This window comes from Thermobia domestica, chromosome 1, assembly GCF_964235325.1.
Source record: "Thermobia domestica chromosome 1, izTheDome1.hap1.1, whole genome shotgun sequence".
Taxonomy (NCBI): domain Eukaryota; kingdom Metazoa; phylum Arthropoda; class Insecta; order Zygentoma; family Lepismatidae; genus Thermobia; species Thermobia domestica.
Window position 1 is genome coordinate 177,686,556 of NC_137454.1, and position 27,592 is coordinate 177,714,147.

Consider the following 27,592-nt stretch of genomic DNA (forward strand, 5'->3'; position numbering starts at 1 on the left):
GTTCTCTGTTCCATATCGAATATTGTATACGTCTTGTTATTATTATACGGCAATTTATCCGCTGGAATATCATTAAGAGCTTTCAGATAAAGATTACACACATTTTACATTAATACAGAAGTACACTATCATTCAACTTTTAAACGTACCGTTTCTGTATTAGGAGACAACTCTGAATCCTACAGGTTATAGGTACTTCCACTGCAGGCATTTAAGTCTTCCTGTCATAGTAAATAGTACCTCCAAGAGTCGCACCGTCCTGCGACAGAGACTTCTTGTCGGCGACCATCTTGCTTTGTGGCTTACCATTGTCTTGATAGTAACACTTTGGGGTTACCATGATGACTATCTTCTCATTTTGCTAGTAAATGTATTTTTCGACATAATGTTAATAGTTGAGTAGCCATTCATTGCCGAATACTGTAGTTACGGTATCTCAAAAATTCGAAGTTTCTGGGTTACCATTATCTTACCCCAAGGGGCTGATCTGATGAAGGCAATGATATATATTGCTGAAAATAACACAGATTAGAAATAAAAAGTATTTGCTTTGGTCACATATTTTTATTTATGCTTTGGCGATTACATGGTTCATGATGATAAAATTTTTGTGTGTATAGCATATAGAAAATTTTCCTTGCCCTGAAAAGTTTCGGTATGCTTATATTTAATCTTGAACTGTGTTTGGAGCCCCATATAGCTTAAATGATATTACTCCTAATTATTTTATTTTTGTGTAAGAAGTTTATAATTCGATATTTATATATTTATTTATAGAAAGTGATTGACTCATTTTTTAATATGTTTTAGAAGTAATAACTTCACTTGATACAATTGCATTTAGGAATACTCTTATAGACACAGTTAAACCAAGTAACTGCTACACTTGTTACCTTTAAATTCATTACCTCAAACTTGAATTATAGCCAAGATTAGCTTATATTGCATATGTATATGTTCTAATGAATCATGATTAAAATTTCATTTATGTATATTTTTAGAGCTTACTGTTAGCAGTAATTCGGACGATGATCAAACTGCTAGAAGTGAAGGTCGTCTGCTTCGAGGCTTACAATTATTACTTCTTTTATTGCCATCGGAAAACAGAGTTCTTTTGCAGGATATAATACAGTTATTACATATAACAGCTAGCCATGAAGAACAGAACAAGATGTCAGCTGAAAGTTTAGCAACACTTTTTACTCCTCACTTATTGTGTCCGAGAAAGGTATGTAAAATACATAATTTCATAGCTCATAATATCGCAGAAGTTTGCGTGGGTGTGGATATATTCATTTCAGTATAGTTTTTTGTGGATATATTTTTGTTTACTTTGCGGATGGTAGATACAACTGCGGATGTTCGTGATAGATTGAAAGTTTCATGTTCATTCTCTGAAGCACTATTAATTATTGTTTTATTTTTATATTATTTATTTATTATATTAAAATGTCATTATCTTTTGGAGCAAGAAACTGCTAGAGCAAAACTGTATTTCGTTGTATTTTTCCTTTATTTTCCTTTCCATTAAAAGCCCTGTTATAAATATGAAAGCATAATATGATTTTATGCTAGTTTTGAGGTCCTTATTCTTTCTCAAAGATATTTTTGCCTCAGTTTAACCTTTACGTTCTCAATAAAGACGCTGTCTTGATTTAATAAGATGAGTGTATATATATATATATATATATATAATCTGAAATTATTTGATAAATAGGGTTTTATCGAGCTTAAGTTCTTTCAAATGGCAATTTCATTTGAGACGATTTATGATTTTTCCTATTATTTCTTCTAACTTTTAGTGCATGAATTTTATTGCAATTTATTTTGTATAATTGACTTTTGAATTTTAACTAGCTGAACCTGCGCTCTTTACACAGCGCATCATTCATATATGAGCATGAATCTCCTTGTTATTCCTCACATCGGTACATGTCCCTTTGCAGACACAAGTGAAAGAAGTCTCGGTAAAAATCGGCAAGAGATACCGTAAAGGGGAGATTTTTTTTCGATTACTTTTTCAATATCGTATCGTTTGCAGGATTTGAGCCTACTTCCGGTTGGAGTTTTTAATTCATGTATGATCTGTTTTCGTTCTTCTTGCATGTAGTATGTATAAAACAAATACATAAACTAACTCTATGGCCTATGGAACCCGGAGGTTAAATACCGCGTTCACAAAAGCTCTCCACTGACTTCTATTCTTAGCCAATTGGATCCAGTTTCTACTTTGTATTCCTATCTCTGCGAGATCCATCTTGATATTGTCCTCCCATCTGTGCCTACGTCTTCCTAATGGTCGTTTTCCGGATGGTCTTCCAGTTAAGAGTTTGAAAGCGTTCCTACTTTCTTCCATCCTGGCTACTTGACCTGCCCACCTGAGCCTTCTAGATTTGATGTCTCTAACAATGTTGGATAAACCGTATAAATTATGTAGTTCCTCGTTATGAAGATTCCGTCATTCCCCATTCCCGTTTCTCTTGGGTACGAATCTTGTCTCAGCATGTTGTTCTCAAATACTTTCAATCTATGTTCTTCGTTCAGAGTAAGAGACCATATTTCGCAACCATACAGGACAACAGGCATGATTATCGTTTTATACATTTTAAAATAAGCTAATACATTACACATACAATCAATTATAATGTTAGTGATATATGGTGTTCATTGGGCAAAACACTCCAAACAATACAGATTTAACTTAGACTGGAGAAATGGTTATCCTTCGTTTTTCATTATAATTTGGCCATGAAACAAACACCTGAGAGACATGCAGCCCCAGTATACAATTATATGGTGTTGGAATGTATAATAGGTAGGGTATGATGCTTTAGTTTTTAATTTCAACACTTCCAGTGTACCCGTAAAAATGTAATAAGTAAATAATATCCTTTTTTTAAATATTGAGTTAAAACTGGACAATCTACGCAAAATTTGCAATCGACTAGTGATTAGTGAAAATCATCTTTCTAGAGCCTGTAGTTTCCGAGATCTCACTGTCGAAAGGATTTGCCACAAATATATAAACGTTCACAAACGTATAGTTTAAAAAACTCCAGAGATGGCAGCACAATTCATTTGCATTTATTTCGGAGAAGGCTTATTAAAATGCAAAGGCTTTGAACAATAATTTAAAAGGATAAACTTCGTGAAAAAGATCTCTTTAAGTAATTTATTTAAAGTACACCTTTTTAAAAATATTTGTCTTTATTATAAACGTGAAATCACAACCGTAAATCAAAGGTTTGAAGGCTAAATTTATAGGTTGGAGCTCAGTCGTTCTTAATTGCTATTGTAGCATTTTAATAGGTAGATATATATCGTAGGCTTCATAGGATCCCAACAAACAATCCTACATATCTATTATCTCAACTGCGATGCGGACGGTTGCGAATGCATATTTTATACCCTGTTCGTAGATTATGGTAGCTGAGACCCCTTTGTTCGTAGATTATGGTAGCTGAGACCCCTCTCTTCTTGTAAAGGCTTTCTACCCACTATTATAATTAGAATATTTCAATAAAAATTTGAATATTTGGGGTTGTATCCAGGGCCATTATTCCCATTGCCATTGAATATGGGACATGCTCATAGAAGGCACATGGGTCAATCATTTAGCTACGAAGGGACATTTTTGGGATAGTAAGGGTGACTAGCTTTGGTTGTACAATTAGTTGAAAATATTAGATAAGAAAATAGAATATTGTACTTTGTTAGAAATATAGTAGCTGTTTCTTATTAACAGACTAACTCTACTTATCTCAGATACCATGTGTGTTAACTGTCGATCCCAATAATGCTGTAAAATTTGAAAACATTGTCTGCTGCCTTGTTGTTAAAATTTCTATGGCAAGCAATGACAACAGTATTACAGTCTCTTGAGGATGCAGGATGGGCATTGCGTGCAAAGCCGAAAATGTCATTTACAGAGGAATCTTTGAATTATGCGAAAGTTACACGTCTTGTAAGGAATTTTCCATTCACTGAGTTAGCTTTGTTTTAATATTATATGGATAGTTTTGGACGTTTATTTTTGCTTTTTTTTTTTTCAACACAAATTCTGTGAAAAAACACTGATGCTGATTTTCATAAACGCAATTCGTTATTAACTTTCTTCAGCGCAGCTTGTTTAATCGTCAAAACGTTAAACCATTTGTTTACGGAAAATGTTTTGCGAAACTCGTTTCTGAGTAAACTTGAAGTATGTTAATAAACTTTTATAAATCTGAATCGAAAACTTTTAAGATTCCAAGTCTTAGTAAAACGAAAAATATTGATTTTGCAGAGTTCATTCCGAAAAGAAAAATTATAATTAAATAGTTACAGAGTAAACGTGCATAGTAGATATACTGTATGAACTAGGGATGACAAATTCCGGAATTTTTCCGAAATCCGGAAAGTGAAATTTCCAATTCCGGAAAATTTTATCATCCCTAATATAAACAAAACTCTTTTTACTCACATAAGCACCCAAAGCTTTGTTTATACGTAATAAATGTCCACCTATTAATACAATAAGTAATGTATAGCAAGTATTGTATAACCGTGAAAAGATTTTAATGTAGTTGAGTTGTAAAGAAAAGCTCTTACGGCGTTTTAAAATCGTAGGAATTTGTAAATATAGAATATTACTAGCGACATAATGCGACATTTTGTTGTCTAGGAGTCTCGCGTGCTTTTTCAGATTGAATTCAATTGAAAGTTTAAAGAACTCGTCGAAAATGTGTCATTTTATACTCAAACGAGTTTTAAAAAGTTTATATTTCTGAAAAAAATATACAGTACTTTCTTTGTTTTGTTGACGATAATTATATTCTAACTCTGAAGTTTACGACTAATTTTCACTTTTTTTCAGATGTCAGCTGAAGCTCTTCATATAAACTATCAAACAATGTCTCGTGTTATAAGTTTTATGATAGAGCAAGGTAGAAAATTATTTAGCATTCCTCCTCAACTGGCAACAGATGTTCGTGCTTACTGGGCTGAACATGAGAAAAGAAAACTTACTCCTAAAAAACAGGTAAATGTTCTGATATTCGGGTTTTTAATAATCGTATAGTTAAGGAAATGTATGAAATATGCAATTGTATTTAGCGTCATTTAACAAATTGTTAGTTGCCGAACCATTACAATGTTTTTAATGAAACTTAGTGAAGTCAATGTGTGTATATACAACATTTAAAAAGAAAGTTAGAAAAATTAAGTTTTAGATTAGAGAAAAATAGGTAAATATTTCAGATTTAACTAGTATTACTTCTATTAAATCTCCAACAGTAAATAGGTTGGATTAGAGTTTAACATCCTTTCCATCAGCGAGGCTATATGAGACATGGACTTACAGCTTAATGTGGGATCCAACCTAGAGCTCTCACCAGGAATCTACCACAAAAATCATATGACCATAGGGGAACTGAACAGTAAGTAGGAAAATTAACTCAACTTACGTGTAATCTTGTTTATACTTCATGCGTGTTCAATCAATCACTAATGCCAGAACCATTCATGATAATTACAATAGAAAGATGAAACCGGTATTAGAGTATATCCTGCGTGGGAGATCCAGGTTCGATTCCCGGCGGGAGCTCATGTGGTTTGGATTCCACATTAATCAGTAGGTCCACGACTCATGGCCTCGCTGCTGAATGGGTCGTTAAACTCAAAATCAACTCAACTCAAAGTATACCCTCATCAAACTTTTTCTTATGGTGCTAGCAACACTATTGTATACAGTAAAATTAACGAGATATAGCCAAAAGTATGAATTAACTTTTAAACGTTAATTGTTGTTTTACTATAACATGGTAATATATAGTTATATAACATTATAATATATAATTGCATATATATGACATCGAGCTAAACAGAATAACTCTTAGGATGCATGAGGGTAAAGTTTCATGCGTATTTTTCGAAAAAAAATAAATAAAAGGCGTTAGAAAGCATGTTGTTCGTTGCCAATAGTAAACATTAATAGTCGCAATAGTAAATAGAATAAAATGCTCCATACTCATCGCGATAGTTGTGAAAACGAAGGAACGTTTTTGAGGATCAGTCCTTTATCATCAGCCTATGTAAATCTAAAAAAGGTTACAACACAGTTTTGAGAAAATGTAGAAAAGGTAAAGAGATATAAAGGTAGTTTAATTTTCGTAGTTATTCGAATTACCTTTTTATCCCTTCACCTTCTCCAAACTTCTTTTAAACCGTGTTTTAACCTCTCTCAAACTTATATAAGCTGATAAGGACTGTCATCCTCGAAAATGTTCCTTCGTTTTCACAATCATGTGTGGAGTCTGAAGATTTTCTAAAGAAGACATTGACACACATACTGCTTGTAAAACTTCAAGCAGTACGAGCAGAAACTTGTATTGCAAGGTCTTCTTGTTAATTTATTTGCTGATACAAGTGTGGTATTGGTAAATTTGTGATTCATTATCAAGAAAGCGCTATCAGTCAATTATTTTTTCTTTTTCAATTTCTAGGATATCAGCATCTGTGATAGTACCGCAGCAAATACTGTCTTTAGCTTTGTAGATCGCGAACGGACTGCTCAAGCCAGCACATCAAACACAACAGAAACGGCACTTGCTCAACTTTATACATATATTCAGTCTCTACCTGAATCGTCGAAGAAACGGAAACTACTTAAACAGTTCAACAAAGAAAATGGTTGTATTACTCCTGGTGAGCGTAATCAGAAAAGACACGTTAGAAGTAAGAGTTTTGGCGATCAAATAAAGGTAGGTGTTTGAAGAGGAAAGCAGTAATAATAATAATAATAATAATAAATTATATATTAATTTAGGAGAGAAGTAATAGTTTTTTGTTTGTTTGTTAGCTATTTGAAATTTCGTAAATAGGTACACAGAAAAGTTTTGTTGACTTTTCACAAAGTGGCTGTGCACGCTTCTATATACATTTCGTTTTAAGGTGAAAGAGAAAAGGTGAAGTTACGCGTTAGTGAATGTTTTGTACGTTGTACCCTGCTGGTTGTGGTTGACACACTTAAATGGTGAAATGAATTGAAATGAAATCTTTTACGTCCGACGCTTATGCCCTTGAGGCTAAGGGATGTAGATAATTAATGAATGTAGGTGATCGTGAGAATTGGTGGAATGAGAATGTGAGAAAAAAACAGGAGAACCTTACGAACATATCACCAACTCACATGGGCCGGAATCGAGCCGCAGACCCCTCGCATGAAAGGTTAGCTCTTTACCACAGAATTATCGTGCTTCCACTTTAACGAGTGCAACGACAACGTTGTATATATATATATATTCTTTCGTAAGCAGGGTAGCAGTGCTCGAGCATTTTGTAGAAGAACTATATAATGTGTACAATATCTTTCGATTGATCTAGATATATTTCTGTTTGTACATTGCTATAGTGACGAGAGATGTTTTATAATAAGTGTGTGAGTCTCCATGCCAGTGAAAAGTAAGATTTTGAACTGTGATGTAAAATCAGTCATTTCTTATCAAATATAGTGATTTAGAGTTTGAGATTGGTGTATATTTCTTGAAGTTATCGCTTATATGTGTAATAGTTAAAATATATGTACAAACTGAGGCATAGTGTGGTTATACGAGGACATCAGTGAGAGATTAAAGAAACCCTGCTCTCATCGTTGTACAAGCGTATATGGTTTAGGGGAGGAGGAACACTAATGGAAAAGGAAGAATATGCTAGCCAGTTGGTAAGGCAGGCCAGTGGTGGTTTAACAGATTTCAGAATGGCTATGAATCGGTCCAGGATGCATCACTTACGAAACATTCTCAAGCTATAATAGGTTCACACTGATCTTGAAAATCAGGGAAATCATTCAAAATATGCCGAAATTCAGGAAAATTGCTGTATTTCGCAAATGAATCAAGGATTTTTTTAGTTACCCATAGTAGATAAGGACATCTCAAGTCAAGAAATTGAAAAAGATAATAAGGCTGAAAAAAGAAAATTGTTTTCAGAAATGAAGCAGCTTTGAAAGAAAAAAGGACAATTTAAATTTAAAAAAAAAAAAAAAAAATCAAATGCTATGTTAGTCGGTTATTTCAAATGCAAAGTTAGGTTTACTGGCTGTAGATAAATCAGATAGTCCAAATTATGATATATGCTTACTTGTTTGTTAGTCAAAGACATCGTTAGTGTATAATTATTGCTCGGTACTAGTGTGTTATTGTACTCCAAATACAGGAAGTTGGGCTAGTAAGTATGTACAGTAAGGAAGTAAGCTTATACTGTATTTAAAAAATAAAACAGAGCGTTGGCTATGGGGATGGTGAAGGGTGATTTTTTATTATTTTTTTTCTTCTTTCTACACCTTACTATAAACAATGTTCACTTGTCACTAGTTAGGAAAAAATTGCTTGGTCATGGAAATTAAGGACAGTCTATACCAGAATTTCAATGTGAATTCTGTGCTCTCAAACAATCAAAACATCAAGATTACGCTCTGTGTTTGGACTGCTTAAGATATTGTGCATCGTGGACTGTTAGTGGCCAGGCGATCAATACAACTATACTCGCAGCAATTGGAATGTATACATAAGAAACTGGAAACTTTGAAGTCAGTGCATATGAGTGGCACAGGTATCTTTTTGCTTTAAACATCACGAGGCCACATGTACGCTAATTATCACCCCTGACACTGATGTTCATTCCTTCTTGGTTGGGATACGCTAATCTACCTCCATGTTTTCCGGACATTGCATTACTATTTGTTCCATTCATTAGCAACAAACTGCAGGGACGACTGTTCCGAATCCTCCAACGAGGAACTCACTCACTGTATAACTTCTTCGGCTCACGTTCCGCTGAGTTCTATCATCGTGGGTCCGTAGTCGATCCAAGCGTTGGAAATGGGTTAAGTGCTGCTGGTGGGAACTATTTCCCACTTGTACATCCTACTTCGTTACTGCCTTTCTCTTGATAGCGTCTAAATTTTAAAAAATTTCTTTTGGGTACCTAATAATGTAGGGTAATGGCAGTATATATCGAACGCCTCCTAAATATCGAACACCTTGGCCATTTCGTTAAGAAATAAGAAAACCAAAAACGTTGCGTACTATCTGAAATTTGTGAACACACCCTTCCAAACCTGGCCTTATAAAAATCAATAGGTCGATACGTTTCGATATTAGTGAAGGCGGGAAAGTTTCCTAGTCTTTGGTTTTGGTGGGAGATTGGAGAAATCGCAATATTTTTTGTAAGATGCAGCACCGCAGTAATAATCTTTTTTCCTATGTGTGATGGTGTCATTATAAGGTATCCTTTTAATAATACCATGTGTTAATATCAATATATGTATATTTATTTGTTATAATGTTACTTTTCAGCTATCATCTTATTTGAAGGGAAAAGAAAATAATGTTCGATATTCGAGACCCATTTCGTAATATCGAAATGCCGTTCGATAAAAGAGGTTCCTTTAAGGAAAAGTGTTCTTTTGTATCGAATATTATTGTAATTGGAAGGGCTATTGGTGATTTAAATATTAATTTAACTGCGTTGTTGGATTCTTTTGCACTGAATACCGAGTTTTACACTGAATTGTAAGCCATCCACCTTGTATCTGATAGTTCATGGGTTCAAACCGTTATAAAAATATTTAGATTTACCATTTTTAGTAATGTTTCGTCAAAGAGAGCCTATCTAATCGAGGTCTTACGTCGTGCTGATCGCATTATTTCACACTTCTAACCCGGGCTCTTCTCAATGTATACACTAGTAATCCAGTTGAAGTTAATCATAAATAATTGTTTACATTTTTGTTGAGTATCTTAACTACTGCTCAGGATTTGACAATGGGCAAAATTAAGAAACCCAACAAGGAAGGTGTCCCCAAAATCAGAATCAAACCTGTCAGAAAATGAAATCATTCCATTATTCGTTATCTGCCTTGACAAGCTGTTCAGCAGGTGAGGTCCGGTAGGATGTCCCAAAGACAGCCATCGAGAACCTTCCACGTTCCTATCACAACTTTAAACGATAAATTATCTGGGCGTCAGAAGACTGAGATTGCTCTTGGCCGGAAGCCGTTCCTGAGCCCACAAGAAGAAAAGGGCTTTCTGAATGGGTAATGAACACGGCAAAGAGAGGATTTCCGTTTAAGAAAAGTAATTTACTGGACACTGTTCAGGAAATTGTAGTCTTTAGGAAGAAGCACATCGTTCAAGCATGGAAGACCAGGAAAAATTTGATTCAGGTGTTTTATGGGAAGACATCCTTGTCTATCTCAGAAGAAGGTTGAAACTACTAGCAAGAGCAGAACTGCGGTTTTGGAAGAGAGAATGCGCGGCTGGTTTGCTTAACTTTAGAGTTATCTTGAATCTGAGGGATTAAGTGCAATAATGGAAGACCCAAGAAGGATTCTCAACGCAGACAAAACAAACTTTCTGTTCCACATGGTTTCAGGAAAGGACCTTGGTGTGAGAGAAGTACAGCGTCAAATTACAGCAATATCTAAAGAAAAAGAGGGCATAACAGTGCTTGGCAATTTCTGTGCTGACGGGTGTTGCGCCCGAACCATGATTATCTACAGCGACATACGACTTGAACAAATTATGAAGAATAATGTACCTGAGTTATGAATCTATGAGAAAACAGAAACTGGCTGAATGAAGACTACAACATTTTTGACTTACCTCCAACGGTTTATTCTGTGGCTAGACACTGAGAAAATCACACTTCCTGTTAATTCTCTTTCTTGATGGGCACAGGAATCATCTATCACTTCAAGTCAGTGGATATTGTCACGATCATCGAATACTGGTGTATTGTTTTTCCCTAATGCCACTCATCTTCTATAACCAGCAGATGTAGGCGTATTTTCACTCTTAAAACGAGCATTGAAGAATGCTCTTTAGGACTAGAAAATCAAAACTCTAGGTAACGAAGGTAAATCTTGCACCCCAATTGAAGAAAGTTTGTAATGATGTCAAACCAGAAATTGTGAAAAGCGCATTTCGTAAGTGTGGTCTTTATCCATTGAGTCCTGCTGCTGTTTACTATACCAAGTGTGTTGACGATATTCGGAAGATCCCAGTGGGAAAACCACAGCAAGAGAGTGACTAGATTACCCCTTCATCTTCTCAACAGAAGTTCCCTACTCCTCATCAAAAACTGAAGTTCGTGCTTGATGATCTGGAAGAATTCATGCCTCCTCGTGTTCTTAATATGTTCCGTGACAAACTAAAACGTGACGAAGGGAACAGAGTGATAGTGATTAAGATTTGGATGATTATTGGAAAAGTGTTAAAATCCGGTACAGTGTGACACATGAAACTAAATTGGCTGATAAAAACTAAACAACAAATGATTGAAGCTAAGAAGAAGAAAACGAAGAGTAAGAAAGTGAATTCACATGGCATAATAACTGTTTTGCGTAAGATGTGTACGCACCTTTACCCAAGAAGGATCTTCTAGGTGCCATCATTTCGAAAACTGGAGTAAAAATTCACAAGTCAAAATATTGCATCAAGGTGAGATTGCTTTGTAATTATTATGCTCGCCTTCCTCAAGTAGTAGTGACGATTTTTTAAAGAGTTTCTCAAACTTCCTGAAGCCACGGAGAAATCCCAACAATTTAGGCTGAAGAAAGTGTATGCAATATCTTGCGAGGAATGCCGGAAAGAACCGAATAAGAAGAAAGGCAACTAAAAAGATTAACGTAAGATGCTCCTCTCTGTGCTGAATAGTGACGATATGAAACAAACATTTTGTAGCTTAGAATATTTTAATATGTATTCCTCTTTGCGTTTGCTATATTAGTTTATATTTTAGAGTTATTGCAATGTGTTTACAATGAAACTACATCCATATTATCCTTAAAGTGAACTTGTTTAAAAATAAAATATTCTGTTTCTATATTTAAACCCCGCTCTTCAATATATAAAACAGCCTGTTCGATAATTAAAACCTCGTTGATCGATATATAACACAACCCGTTCGATACATGAAGTAATACAACTTTGCTATTTAAATGTTCTTCAAATTTCAAAATTGTTAATTATAATTGTCATAAAGGGTTGGTTTCAACCAATAAATAACACCTTTACAGTTTTATCGCTAAAACAGTACCCTGTTCCTCACTGATAGAAAATAATGATTAAATATTCATAGGAATGTCCTTAAGTGTTCGATACATAGTTCCATAACCCTACATATAATTTGCAGTTTATTAAATTTCACAAGTCGTTTATTCTTTAGTACAAGGCTGTATTTATTGTAGTTGACACTTGGAGCAAATTGAAAACCGTACTGTTATTCAAGAAACTTAAACGAATTTTGTAAATTTATTTAAATGCTTAAATAGTTTAATTTGCAAGTTATATTCTTCTCTTCCTTCTCCCCTCCCCGCCATTCCCTCCCTAAAGAAAGAAAAAAATTACTGTTTAGGATTATTTAAGCTTATGAGTTATTTAGTTTCGAGTTATAATACGTACAATTGTTATGTATTTTCTTATGCGAAACGTTCAGTCTGTTATAAAAAGTATTAAAATTCCTTATTAGAAGATCTGTATATACCTTACATTGTTAATCTTTCCTTTCTTTTGCAGAAACACTTATTCAGTAAAGGCATGAAACGTCAGAAAAGTGGCATTAATAATTTTAATCTTGTGCGATCATCAAGCGAAGAACTTCTTAGTGTAAGTAATTTTGCTACATAATTTATTAATTAATTTCAGCTAAGTTTTAATTCTGACCTTCGACAGAAGCAAAATATGTAGAATAGGAAGGTTTACCTTAAGTTCAACATAAAAATTATTTGAACCCGATTTTAACATTAATACGAAATAAAAGGCAAGATAATAAGGAAAAATGAAAAGCACTATCCGGAAAAACAAAGTATTTCTTAGTTCCGTAAATTGTGGCCTCTTAACTTTATTAAATTCGATAAAAATCATTAAAAATGCAACTATTGCTAGGTACTATATTGTGGAAGTTTCTAATCATTTATGGCAGAACTTCTATTATGATTTTCTGTTGACGTTGCTTACGATGGGAAACCTTGATCAGTTCACTTTTCACTTCCGTTAATCAGTTTAATGTAGGATTTGTGGTTCTAATGTATATTTTACATGTATTGCTCGCCTAGTGAATACTTTTTCATATAATGAAACATGCTTTTAACCTGAAGTTATCTGCGTTGTATTCAATGACCTGCGTTTTAAATAGTTTATACCATGTAAAATATATTCCATCAGCTATGAACCTCATTATTTGTATTTATGAATAAATTTGCTGTTACTTTTATAAACGAAAGAACTAACTACTTTCCCAAAACCAAGCTAATGTTTGTTTAAGGATACTAATTATTAACTTCATACTAAGAAATATTATTCCCGGTGTTTTTTCTTGTATTTCTTGTAACATGCACACTTTTTTTGCCAATCTTTCCACACAATCTTAGACTACTTTCCCCTACATTTGAAACTCTACCGACTATTCACTATAACATTCTTGACAGACTATTCACCATTATGTTCTTCCCCCGTTATTTTTTATTTTTTACAAGAACAATCTATTAGATGGTCTCTTGATCCTTTCTGATCTTAGTGGGTGCCAATCTTGCTCCTCTACGGGTGTTTTGTCATCTCCTGGATATGTTCTTAGTAGCTGCCGATCGTGCTCTCCTACTGATGTTCTGTCTTCTTGTGGGTTCATGTTTGGACTTCTGGATGATTGTATATTTTGTTTATTTTCCACTGCTCCGTTTGCGAACGATTTCTTCGTTTAAGAAACCATCTATCATGACATTAGCTTGACTTTTTACCTTCTTGATCTTCCTTGGTTTTCGGAAAGGTGGACTTCTGTATTTTTCTTTCTATTCTTACGAAAAAACCTCACTGGGCTCACCATCTTGACCAGTTCACCTTTGATAAAGTTCGGAAAAACATCTCTATTCTTTACCCAGACCACTTTGTTCTTTTCTTGTTCCACTACTTTTCTGTCTTCCTTGGCTTCTGCACTGCATTAAACATTGTGCGAGTTTGAAAGCTTAACATCAATTCCGCTGGTGATTTCTTTTGGTGTAAGTCGAATCATAATATTTCTTTTAGCTTATATTCTCCCAATCTACGGTTCCATGTAGTTTTATTGCCCAAGAACTGTTTCGTTAAAAGTTGTTTTACTGTTTGCGCAGCTTTTTCCGCAATTCCATTGCTTTCTGGATTGTATGGTGAAGTTAACACTGCTTTAGTGTTTCTTTTCTTTAGATATGTTGTGAAGTCGAAGGATGTAAATACAGGTCCGTTGTCGGAAACTAAAGTCCGCATACCTGGAAATTTAAAAATTCGTCTTTTGTTTAGTTTCAGATCCTGTAGTGGAGTTTACATTTCACACTTGGATCCGTTTGGAATAACTATCCACTAACAACAATAATATGAATCCCACACAATCAAAGTGATCTACATGTACTCTTGCGATCGGTTGTTCTGTTTTCCAACTACTATATTGGTGCTTCGAATTGTTTCTATACATGCTGCTATACGTTTCACTACATTCACTCATTTCTTTAATATCATGGTCCAAACCTGACCACCAAACTACTTCCTTACCTCTATCATTATCCAAGCACCTAGGTGATTCTTTGTAGCTTTTTCCAGATACGTTTTCCGTAACCTATGTGGAAGTACAGTTTTGCCTCCCATAATCACATATTTGTTCACAACTGAGAGTTTTTGCCTGTTGTTAAAGAATGTTCTTAACTCTGTGCTATTATGATGTTACTTCCTTGGCCAGACTTTCACTATCCATTTGTCTCACCTGACTTAACACTCCGTCTGCTTCCAATGCCTCCATGACTTCTCGAGCCGTTAATGGTGCCAACATTATTTGACTTATGAATTCTTTTCGGATCAAAAGATCCAATGTATTTCAATCAAACATTTTCTTGTAGGTCTTATACCTGGAGAACTACATATAGTGTAGCCAAACCCAAACTATCAGTTAACTCAGTGTGATGTGCTTATTCCATAGAAAAATACGAAAACTCGATTTAGGGGCCATTCAAAAATTTCCTGGCCCCTGATCCACAAACTAATTATGGCCAAGATCGCAATCTTTTGATTCATTTTTTAGTTTTCCTAAAATTCTTGTTCATCTATTTTTATACCTATTGGCAACTCATTTATCGGTAGTTTGGATAGGGAATCTGCTACTTCTTGCTTACTATAAGGGGTTTTGAAATTATACGAAGACGAAAACAGTATCCATCGTTGAAATATTGGCGAAGCTGCGTGTGGTATAGTCTTTTCTTCAAATATTATCTTAACCAGCATGGAATCCGCAATCGTAAAACCTCTACCGAACAAGCATTTATAAAATTTCTGTACTCCATACTAATGCTTCCATTTTCGAACTGGGCATATTTACGTTGTGCATTGCTCAGTGTTGCGGATATACACGCTGTCGTCTCCAATTTATTATGTACTTTATTACAGAGTATAACGCCAAATCCATCTTGTGATGCATCCGTTACCCAGTACCACTTCTTCCTTTTCATCAAGTGGGTGTAGTATTCGTGCATTCTTGAATTTCTTTCACTTGTACAAATTCTTTTATATGTCATTCATCCCAACTCCATGTAGCTTCTTTTCTTAGTAAAGCGTACAACGTCGGAATTTTTTACTCTAAGCCAGGTAGTTTTTGTAAGGTAAAATGAAAGCGTGCCTAGAAAGGCCTTCAGTTGCGTTAGATTACCGGTTCGGGACACTTCATGATTGCTTTAATTTTATCTTCCACTGATCTAATCCCTTCTGGACTAGGGGGCCGCGGTGGCTCAGTGGTAGAGCGTTCACCTCTGGTGCATGGGGTTCTTGGTTCGATCCCAGCTTGCGGCAAGTGAGCTTTGTGGTGGACAAACATCGTGTGTGTGGGGTTCTCCCATTTTCGTCCAATTTCTTTATTCCACCTTTCCTTCATTTCTCATCATCACTGTCTACTTTAGCCTAGCCTGCATAACTGTGGGACATAAAACTTAAATAATTTCATTTCATTTCATTTTTTCTTTCTGGATTAATGTGGTATCCCAGATACTCTATTTCCTGTTTGAAGAAAACGCACTTGTCTACCGGAGCCTGATGTTCAGTTTTTTTGAACGTTTATATCCGTGTCTCTTCATAACAATTATACATGTCCTGTCTCCATATTATCACATCATCGAAAAAACACGCAGCCCAGAGCAGTTCTTATAACACTGACTCCATGAACATTTGAATCTTGAGTTGGACAGCTCAATCCTATTGCTAGCCTTTTTTTGCTAGTATAAACCCCAAGGCATGTTTACCGTCATGTATTTTAGTGAACTTTCGTGGATCAATAATTGTTGATATGCTTGCTTTAGATCACACAATACGAAACACTGGACACTCTTCGACTTGTTCATTAAGTCTTCAGTACGTAGCAGTGGGTACGATACTTTTTTTTTCAGAACTTTACCGTCACTCAAAAGTCCCTGCATAAGCTGATGCCTCCATCTTTTTTCTTTGCTAATACTAGTGGTGTCGCCCAATCGGAATACTCCACCTGCGTCAAAATCCCTTGTTGCATCGACTTTTCTAACTCTTCTTTCACTTGTGATTTCAAACATACCGGTATTTCGTGTATTTTAAAAATTGGTACCGCTCCTGCTTTCACTGGTAATACTATCTTGTGCCCTTTTACTAGTGCGTTCAAGTCTCTGTCAGACACTTCCTTGAACTCTGTTTTTGATTTTCCTGGTTAAGTTTTCTGCTACAGTTACTTTATATGTTCCTATATTTGTTCGTATACCAAAGAAATATTAGCATGCAACTGTTCTTTCCAACCTGACTAGAGTATATCCATCCACGAACCTCTCAAAATTGATTGGTTTACCTTAGCATCCAATACCTATAACGGTAATTGCCACTTACTATTTTTCCGCTGCACTGCAACCACTATTTTGCCTTTTGGTCTGTCTACCATCGGCGCTACATAATTTGATGGTATCTGCTACTACTTCTGTGTTGGGAAAACACTCCTTGCATGCATTTATAATGATTACTGACACTGCTGCACCTGTATCTAATTCGAAAAACACTTTCTTACTGGCACGTTACTAAGTCCTTGCGTTTACGGTCTGGTACTTCCATCACTAAATAGTTCAATCATATCTGTTTTCTTACTGCATTACCGACGTTCCTTTGTAAGTCACTTGAACTGCTTTCACTTTTTCTCCTACTTCCTCTAGGTCACTAGCCCCTTGTACTTCACTTCGTTTAAAACATTTTCTAAAATTGGCCTTATACACCACAAAAATTAAACTTCATATTTTTCGCAGGACAGGAATATTTGTTATATTGTCTTCCATATGTACCACACAAATTTACTCTTGTACTGTTCTGTTTTTTTACTTGGCCTACTTTGACAGTGACTCAACACCTTTACCAGACCTACATCTTCCTATTCTTTCTTTCACATGATTGTCATGTCATTACCAAGAGTTTTCGCTTGTGCTGTTATTTGAACCACCAATGTGAAGTTCATATTGTATTCCGCCAACAATCCCTTACGGACACTATCATCATTGATGCCGTATATGGACTGATCCCGCGAGGCGTCCTCTAAAAATGCACCAAATTTGCAGTGCTGCTTGCTATCGTAACGCAGCTACAAATTTGGTGGCAGATTGACTTGCCATCTATTGAATAAATCTGAATTTGTACCGTTCAGAAATTGTTTAGTTTCGGTCGGAAGTATAGTACTAACTTGTCTTTGATTTTTGCGTAGGTCATATTTTGTATCTTTTCCGGCACGCAAATGTCTCTTAATAACTTGTTTCTTTGCATCAGTTAACTCCATTGCAATGCAAAACTGATCAAACTTATCCAAATAATCACTTATTCCTTGGTTTTCATCTTTGAAAGCTTCAAAAAGGTCGAGGTCTGCCATGTTCTAGATCGTTCTCCTCGTTGCCACTGCTGTTACTATTATAAATTAAACAACTAACTACTTTCCCAAGACCAGGCTAATCTTTATTTACTGTTACATGCACGCAACACTTCTGTTTATCTCAAGGATACTAATTATTAACTTCAGGCTAAGAAATAATATTATTCCTGGTCCTTTTTCTTGTATTTCTTGTAACATGTGCACTTTTTCCGCCAATCCCTCCACACATACTCTAGACTATCTCCCTACGTTCGAAACTCCATAGACTATTCACTATAATATTCTTTACAGACTATTCATCTTTACAAAATTCAGAAGGAAGGAATTGTAATTGGACTGCTTGAAGAGCAATCTTATCAGTAAACTCAAAAGTACTAATTTTTGTTCATCCAGATTCTTGTAGATCAATCAAAAAAGTTTGGTATATTTAATGTCGAATTTTCGCTGACGAATCTCAACAGTTTCAAGATTTAAGTAGGGAACAGTATTTTGGTAAGAATAGAAAGTGAAATAGCGATGCTTTTATTTATGAATGTAACAATTTAATTTCCCTGCTCCCTATCCCTACCAAAATACTGTTTCTTATCTAAGTCTTGAAATTACTGACAGTTGTCAGCGATCATTCAACGTATTTATATAATTTTTTGAATGATGTGTAAGAATTTGGAGTAGTTAAGGTGAGTACTTTGATACATAAGTGCGTATATACGAAATGAAAATTTAATAGTAAAGGTGCTTCACAATATTCGTAACTTTGAAGGGCAATAAAATATAGGCCTAGAATGATTGTTAAAATAATACTTGAGTTGCTTGAGTATGGTTGGCATCTATGAAGCTGTAATAAATTGCTACTCTTGATGGTAATAAGATAGCTGTATTTAGAAAAATAACTTTAAAAAAAAAATATCAAAACACTCGCTCTCGTGTTCTCTACGCTGCTGTTACGGATTCACTAAACAGTCATCAGACGAAAAATTTTCGCTGCATTCACAGGCAACCTTGTTAAGATAGGATTTTAGTGAAAGTAGAATGCATGTGTTGAATATGACATACGTTAGTTTACGTAATTGTTACGTGTATGACTAAGCTCTTTTTTCTAGCTGTCTTAATGATCCCAGTGAAGGCAGCGAAAATTTAACGAGTGATGGTTATTTAAAAATCCGTAACAGCGTGGAGAAGAGCATGGCAATTAGTACTCTGAGTTTATGTATAAGAAAGCTTTCCAAACTGTGTATGTTAACTTCTTATAGTCAACAAAAATTGTGAGTAAAGTGTTTCGATGGCGAAAATAAAATCGAAATCCACTTGGCAAAAAGTTTACGTGAACATCAAGAAACCTTTGATCATGATTATATTTTGCAGTGATTTTATTTTGTATATATCAAGAAAAGGTTCTTATAGACATCTCAGTTTCCTGAGATCAGTGAAGACTTTTCCCTGTCTTTCTGGGAAAGAGCACTGAAAAGCAACACTTTCTGTTACAAAAAGCTGGTGTAGCTGACTTTAAAATTTAATAAAGATGCCAATATTATTTAGTGTTAAACAAAACTAGCCCATTCTCTCTTACCACATTTTAGATTCAGTAAAAGGTCAGAGCTCAACTAAATGTGTGACATTTCTAATAATTTTTAGTATACTGAACTTTCCAAATGTATTACATACTGCAGCGTATTGAATGTTATCACGTTTATTTATCTTAATGTTATTCCAATATACGAGTAGTGAATTCAGTGACATGCTATATAGTTCAGAATATACCATGGTTAATATCGGCATTGAGATGCATAAGTATGATACAGCAAGATGTAGCCAAAGTAAATTCCGGTATAGCATGACAGTAAAATCGCATTCCTTGCTTTTTACCTACATACTGAGGACTGTAAAACTGAAACTGGTGCCCACTCAACCATGAATAAGTCGTGGATTTTATATACTGTAAGCCATGAATTTCTTTATCAAACTGAAAATCTAGAAAATTTTCAAATTGATAAGAAAACTTTTCAGAAGAAAATAAAAGTTGGTTTTAGTTGCAGAACTGTGCTTTGGAACTATTTCAAATTTAGTAGTTCCAAATAGCTAAGAGAACGAATGAAATACATATTACCAATAAAATTCGTTCTAACTTTTTCTGTATCGTAAGGAAATAACAAGAATCCCATTATCAAAGATCTTCATCGAGTTCCCATTATCAAGGCTTACAACATTCTGCTAAAAGGTGTTCACATGCTTAAAACTTAGTCTTCAGTGGATATCTCCAATTTATATAAATGCATATATTATTTTCTTTAAGTAGCTCGTTTTATTATTGCGGATCTACCCTGTGTAACATTCCTCCTTTTTATGAATTCAGCCTAGTGCAAGTGCACATAACACTAAAGGATTATGCCTATTACATTTCTCTTTTACAGGTAAATGGAAGTATTTTTATCCACTTCTTCACAAATTCTTCGGTCCCCCACCTCAGCTAATACAATGTTGTCATACCGTATATCCATGCTATATATGATTAATTCGCAAAAACTGAACACAGGAAATTCGGTGTAATCATGCAATTTATAACTTAATAAATCATATTTGTTTTACCACAATTTCAAACAACAAATAAGTGTGAAACCAAAATTCAGCTATTTAACTTTGTTAATGTGATTTGAGACGACTGTATCACATTCCCTATCCAGATTCCCTTTTTGTCCGTGTGTGATTTTGGATTTTTCGTCCTAAAGAGAAATATTTCACCAACATTCTTTGCAGTGAGCATTATTTTAGTCTTTCGTAAAACCTTTAAATCCTGTATTCTATTCAGTTTCCTGGAGATAGGATCTTTATTCTTTCGGGACTACCTCAAGTGCTCGTTTAATCTGGTGTTTATATTCCCATTTGTCATACCTATATAAGTATCTGAGCAGGAAAAAGATATTTTATAAATTCCACTTAGAGGTTTCGTCCACAAAATAGCTTTTATATTGACTAAGAGACCTCTCCAAATTAATGGTTCCACGCTGACTTCTAAATTATACATTCAGGCTGTTTTCCAGTCTGTATGATAAGCTGGGGAATACCGCAAAAGAACCCCTTTTCTCTCGTCTATTGACAATATTTAAGGTCTGTTTTTGTCGAACTATCATAATGGGCCTATTGTAACCAGTAATCAATTCCAATTTAATGACTCCTTCAATTTCTTCATTTAGATGCATCGGTAAAGTAATTGAACTATCTGCTTTAATAAATATGTTTATCCAGAAGTCCACCTTCATCATCTATAGATGTTCAGGTTTCTCATGAATGAAGCAAATGCTAACAGTAGGTTTCCTATAAATTCTGGACTGGAAAGTTTCACTCCTAAGAAAATAGTTGACGGTGTTGATTTGCTTTTTCCAATGTAAATTGTAATTTTATAATATGCAAGTTCTAGCTGTCGAACCAGATACTGTAATTGCTCTTCTGTTTTATAAACAATCAGCGTGTCATCAGGAAAGCGAAAATTTAGTGTACGGTCGTTTCGGCTTCTCCAAAATACAACATTCAAAGCTATATGTAACCTACTGCGAACACTTACTAGTTGGATGATGAACATCTGATTTTTATTATTATTATTATTATTATTAGAACGTAATCTTCTTGTTCACCTCAATCATAGGTTGTGGGCAACGTGGAAAAAACTTTTCTCTCGCTTGGGAGAGCTGTTTTATATTTTGATAAGGCCCCTTCTTCGTAACTGCATCTATATATTCTATCCTTGGTCTTTCTCTTCCTGGTTTTCCTTCTGCTTTTCCCTCTATCAGCACAGTGATCCAATCGGAGTGTCGAATAAGATGGCCAAGCATGCTGTTTCTTCTTTTTCCTATTATCTTCATGATCTGTCGTCCTTAATTTGCTTCCTTTAGTACGTCTTCATTCCTTTTCCTTTCGGTCCATGATATGCTCAGCATTCTGCGCCAACACCACATTTCAAATGCTTCCAGCTTGGATATTTCAGCTTTTCTCAATGTCCAGGTCTCTGTTCCGTACAGCGCCACGCTCCATACTAAGCGTATACATGTCTTAATAAACCGTTTACGAACGTCCAGCGACACATTTCTTGATGTTGGTAGTCCTCTTTTCCTATTGAATGCTTGTTTAGCCTGTGCTATTCTGGAACTTACGTCTTTTTCATTTCTTCCGTCCGAGGATATTAGACTTCCTAAATAGGGGAACGTCTTAACGTCTTAAATTTTCTCTCCATCTAGCCATACGGTTGCCCCTTCCTGTCCTGCTCTTGAACACTTTATCACTTTCGTTTTCTTCTTATTTATCTTCATTTTGCATGTTTTTTCAGTTGGTCGTTCAAGTTCGAAAATGCTTCCTGCATGTCCTCATTCTTCTCCGCTATCAATGCTATGTAATCAGCAAACTTTATTGTGCTGAAAACCTGACCATTTACTTTTACGCCTTTCTCGTTTTTATCCAAGAATTCTTTCATAGCCTCTTCTATATAAATGTTGAGCAGGAGAGGTGAAAGTCCACATTCTTGCCTCACTCCTTTACTTATTCTTGCTTCCTTCTGATCTCTTCCTATAACAGCTGTCTGGTTCCTATAAATTTGGTATATTATTCTTCTGTCTCTGTAATCTACCCTCAGCTTCAACACTGAACATGATATTCCAATTTACGTTGTCAAAAGCTTTATATATATATATATATATATATATATATATATATATATATTTATTTACAAATGCTGTCACAATTGGTTTGTTCATTTTGATGTGCTGTTCCATGATCAACCGTAGACTCAGTATTGCTTCCCTTGTTCCTCTTTTCCTCCTGAATGCAAACTGGTTCTCCGATTACCGTTCTTCGATATTCCCCTCTATTCCTCCGATAATTTTGCGCAGTATTTTTGTTGCATGCGAAAGCAAACTTAACGTTCTGTGTTTTTCGCATTTCCGTGCGCCTTTCCTCTTCGGGATAGATACCAATATACTTTTCTGGAAGTCTCTTGTTATTTTTTTTCGAGATGTACATTTCCTTAATAAGATTAAATAGTTTCTTCTTTGTTGCTGTTCCGAGATTTATAATCACTCCCGTTGGTATTTGATCTATTCCTGGGGCTTTACCATGTTGCATTTTCTCCAAAGCATTGTCAAATTCGCACTGTAAAATTGATGGTCCTAATTTATTTTCATCGACGTCATCTTCCTTCTCTCTCTTCTTCGTTCACTCTGTCTCCTTTGTAGAGTTCTTCAATGCATTCCTTCCATCTTATCTGTTCCTCTTCTATTAGCGTTGTTCCGTCCTTGTCGATGATAATGTCTGTGAGTTTCTTTTTCTCATCGAACTGTTTTCTAACCTTTCTATATGCTGTTTCTGTATTGCCTTTGACTACATTTTTCCTCAATTTCTTTGCATAAATTGTTTATTCAGTATTCTCTGGCCTTCTTTACTTCTCTGTTGATGTGATTTCTGCACCTTCCGTATCCTTTTGTGTGTTTATCTTGAAGTGTCTTCTTTGCTCCATCATTTCCAATATTTCTGCTGTTATCCAGGGTTTATATTGGGTTCTTGTTTATCTTCTTATGTGATCGTCGGCAGCTTTTGTAATCCCTGCTTTCATGGCTTCCCATTTCCGAGTCGATGTCATCACCTCCTAAAACTACCGTAGACGTCTCTTCGTCTGTCGCATCTGCAAATTTCCTTTTCATTTTTTCATCTCTTCTTAGCTTGATTGTGTTTCATCTTTTGTTTGGTGCTACCACTCATTTCCTCTCTAGTCGGAGTTCGCTCTTCATCAAAACTAAATTATGGTCTGAGTCAACGTCTGCTCCTGGGTAACTTACTGTTCTTCACTTGATTTCTAAATGCTTGTCGGACCAGTATATAGTCTATTTGATATATTTGTTTGCCTATTCATCTTGGCCATGTGTATCTTCTTAGTAGTTGTTCGAAGAGAGAAAGCGATATTCGTTACTAGCACATAGCGTTAGCATGCTCGGCCACGAGGACCGACATTAGAACATAGGTAAATTATTTATGGGTGGATCTAAATGAAGAAATTGAATGCATCATTAAATTGGGACTAATTAATGGTTATAATAGGCGCACTATGGTAGGTTGGTAAAAAGAAGCTTTAAATGTATTGTCAGTGGATGGGAAAAAATAAGAAAAGTGACAAAGAAAAGGACAAATAAGTTTTCTTTCCGTTATCCGACAGCTTATTATACAGACTTCGAAAAATAGCTTTAAAACATAATTTAGAATTTAGCTTGAAATCAACAGTTAATTTAGAAAGATCTCTTATTCCATATGAAAACTATTTTGTAGGCAAAAACTCTTTAAGTAGAACTTGAGATACCTTTTTCCTGGTTAGATGCTTATATAGATATGACAAATAGGAATATCAACACCTGATTGAAAGAGCACTTGAAGGAGTCATGAGAGAATAAAGATTCTATCTTTGTGTTATACAAGCATCTCTAGGAAACTAAATAGAATATAGGATTTCAAGGTTTTACGAAAAACTAAAACGTTCACTGAAAAGAATATTTTTGAAGCATTTATTATTAGGACGAAAAATTCAAAGTTAAACACCTGAATAAAGGAATCTGGATAGAGAATGGGATACCATTATCTCAGATTACGTCAATTTAATGTTTAAAATTGTGGTAAAAATAACATTTATTAAATTATAACATTCTTAGTTATACCAAATTTTCTGTGTACAAATTGCCAGGAACGAATAATCAGATTCGCATGAATATAAGATATGGCAACACTAATAGTGTGGATTCCATAGTGTATGAGGTGAGAGAGCAAAGAATTTGTGAAGAAATAGACAAAAATATTTCCATTCACCTGCAAAAGAAAAAAAAATGTAATAGGTATAATATTTTAGTGTTAAATTCATAAAATGGAGGGAAATATATTCACAGAGGAGTCCTTCCCGAAGTTACCTGGTTAAAAATAATATATGCTTTTTAAATAATTTGAAGATATCCACTGAAGACAAAGCTTTAAGCATTTGAAGACCTTTTAGCTCAATATGTTATAAACTTCTAATAAATCTAATAAAATATCGAATTTCAATTATCAATATTGATTTCCGAAATATTGTATGTTATTTTCTTAGGAATACAGGAAGGTTAGTATTCATTGGGAGGTATTCATCGGTCCCACATCGGGAGTTTTTTATGGTCGTTGTGTGGTTAGTAAGAGTTTTTATGAACTGTATTGTAAACTTTGGACCGTGAAAACTGTGAGAAAGCCGTGAATTTGATTATTTAGTTTGAGTGGGATCCTTAGGAAAACATTGATAGATAATCCATTCATAGAGAAAATTGAACTAGGGAAATAAGTACTATCATACTAATAATGATAACGGCTTAGTAAATGTAAAAGATAAATTTCATTTGTGGATATATTCTAATGAGCTTAACGTTAAAATATACAGCCCGTATGCGTTGTCAGTATATTCTTTCGATTTTTTTTTTTTATTCATTTATCAAAATTTTGAAAATAAGCCTCAGGAAAGCCATCCCCGAAGCTTTGTTGTTCTATAAAATTGTTAGTTTTCCTTCACTGAAAAATTTAGTATCAAAATAAACCTCTTACAAACCACTTTTACTATAAAGGAAACATAGTCGCCACTCTTCTGCACTGTTCTCTTAGTCGTAGGAAATAGACCTCTTTTAAACAATTTCATAGAGCGAGAGAGAGCATTAAAAATTTCTAATAGGAAATAATAGAGTGAAATAGATATAATCCATTGATTCACATTATTAAAGAAAGAAAGAAAGAAATTATAATAGAAAAGAATTAATGCTGGTCTCTTTGTGTTTGATTTACTTGCGTAGTATATGTCATCCGCAACATTGTGACGAGCTCTTTGCTGTACATGATTGAACACTAGTGACTAGTAACGATTTGCTAATTCCCTCCAACCTGACAATGCTTTTTCAGCGCCACGTTGTTAGTAAGAAGGTCCTCAGGAACTTAAGGGTTTTATTATTATTTAGGGAAGTGAATACACAGAAGAATATATTCAATGTCTTACCACCACATATTGTATGCGTACAATTGCAACTACAATAAACCAGCATGTATGTATTGTATATCTACGTATCTATAAGTGATTTTTTAACTAGTTTTATTTTTCCACTTTAGCTCTTACCTTTTGTCCTGATAATAGTGAAGTTAGCAAAAGGTTTTAGTTAGATTATTTATCTTAATATACAGGATAGGAAAGCAGATGGTTTATTTTGTTGATTTATATACAGCTTTTCAAGCTTATATTAGTTATATCAGAGTTGCTGAGAATTTAGTGAAGCTGTACATTTTATTATAGTTATATTACTTCTAATACTTTGCATTGCTTTTATTTTCTGTATTCTTGCATGTTGCTGTGTATTCCTTACAGAGTCCTGAAGCCAGCTCTACCTCTCCCAAGCTTAAACTTTATCAGAAAAGTTTCGATGAATTATCTTCTTGCTCTGATGCTTCTCCGTCTACTTGCTACCCTCGCATGCCAGATTTGAAGAAATCTTTATTGTCTCCAGCCGTAGCGATGTGTCTCCAAGGTCATGTTAAAACTGGATTGAGAAAAGCTGGATCGGCTGAGAGTTTAGCCACAGGCCCAGATGAAAGAGCCACAGTAACATTAAAAGTTGAAACTGGGGAAGAGGATCTGCAGCGACCAATATTGAGAAATTTGGCCAGACAAATCGCAATGAATCATGAACGATCAATAAAGCATCCAGCATTTGAGGGAAGTTGTCAATATCAGAAGAGAAATTATAAAAGAGCTGTAACGGCCACTGTGGAAGCACCACCCTCTGATCCCTCTACATTACCTCTGGTTGCATGTGTCCCAAAAGAGGTGGACAAAACTGACGAGTCGCCTCCTAAGTTAAGTCGTGTTGTTGTAGATTCCCATCCCACAAGTAAATTAAGTGGTGGCGATGCGCTGTGTTTGGGATCACCAACCCCAAAAGCAGCAGATGTTGAAGGTACAATTATTCCAGTGAGTAACTCTGCTTCTTCTCCTAATATGTGTTCAGAGCCTAATTTGAATGAGCATGACACGGAACCTTTGTTGGATTGTGCTAACATCCTAACACCTCATAATACTCGAATTGTTACCACTAGCACTCCGACCTCTCATTCAATGCAGAGATCGCGAGGGCTAGAGGGTAAGAATCTCGAGACAAGCTTCCGAAATCATAGTAATTGTCTGCTAACGCCTATTGGGGATCAAAATAACTCAATGTCTCCTATTACAAGATCTACTCAGAAAATGCCTAAATCTATGCAGGTAATTTGTTTTCTTTTCTTCTGTCTTCTGCATGCTAGTATAGAATTGCATGAATTTTTGTGACTGTATATTCTTTGTGTTATGCTTTTGTTTAAAATGTGTTCGTTTTTCTGTGTTCTTATATGTATGTTGGGTTTTGCTTTGTGTATAGAAAGGCCTATTTTGTTACTATTTTTGTAATCCCTAGAAGTTGCCGGATTATTTTCTTAAGTATAGTGAAATAATGATTCCTATGGATTTTAGTTGCTAGTCAGAAGATTCAGTATTTTACCTATATATAAGAATTGTATATTTTAAATTTTCTAATTTAAACATACAACTAAGAACAAATTTGTATAGAACAAAAGTAGTATATTGGACGCCAAGCTCATTTTTCGAATTATGTGGATGTTC

At 34.9% G+C, this 27,592-nt stretch overlaps 1 protein-coding gene across 4 annotated transcripts in view; it reads left to right on the plus strand.

Annotated features, from left to right (window-relative positions):
• Positions 1-27,592, plus strand: part of RhoGAP54D (Rho GTPase activating protein at 54D) — a 79,903-nt gene that overhangs the window by 30,464 nt on the left and 21,847 nt on the right. For 2 of the 4 annotated variants that reach the window (XM_081766930.1, XM_081766938.1), the window contains exons 5-9: positions 1,002-1,228; positions 4,856-5,020; positions 6,483-6,740; positions 12,558-12,647; positions 26,306-27,199. In XM_081766930.1, coding sequence (XP_081623056.1) covers positions 1,002-1,228; positions 4,856-5,020; positions 6,483-6,740; positions 12,558-12,647; positions 26,306-27,199 — 1,634 coding nt within the window. The remainder of the gene's footprint in view (positions 1-1,001; positions 1,229-4,855; positions 5,021-6,482; positions 6,741-12,557; positions 12,648-26,305; positions 27,200-27,592) is intronic. The other 2 variants (XM_081766945.1, XM_081766950.1) reach the window with 2 other exon arrangements.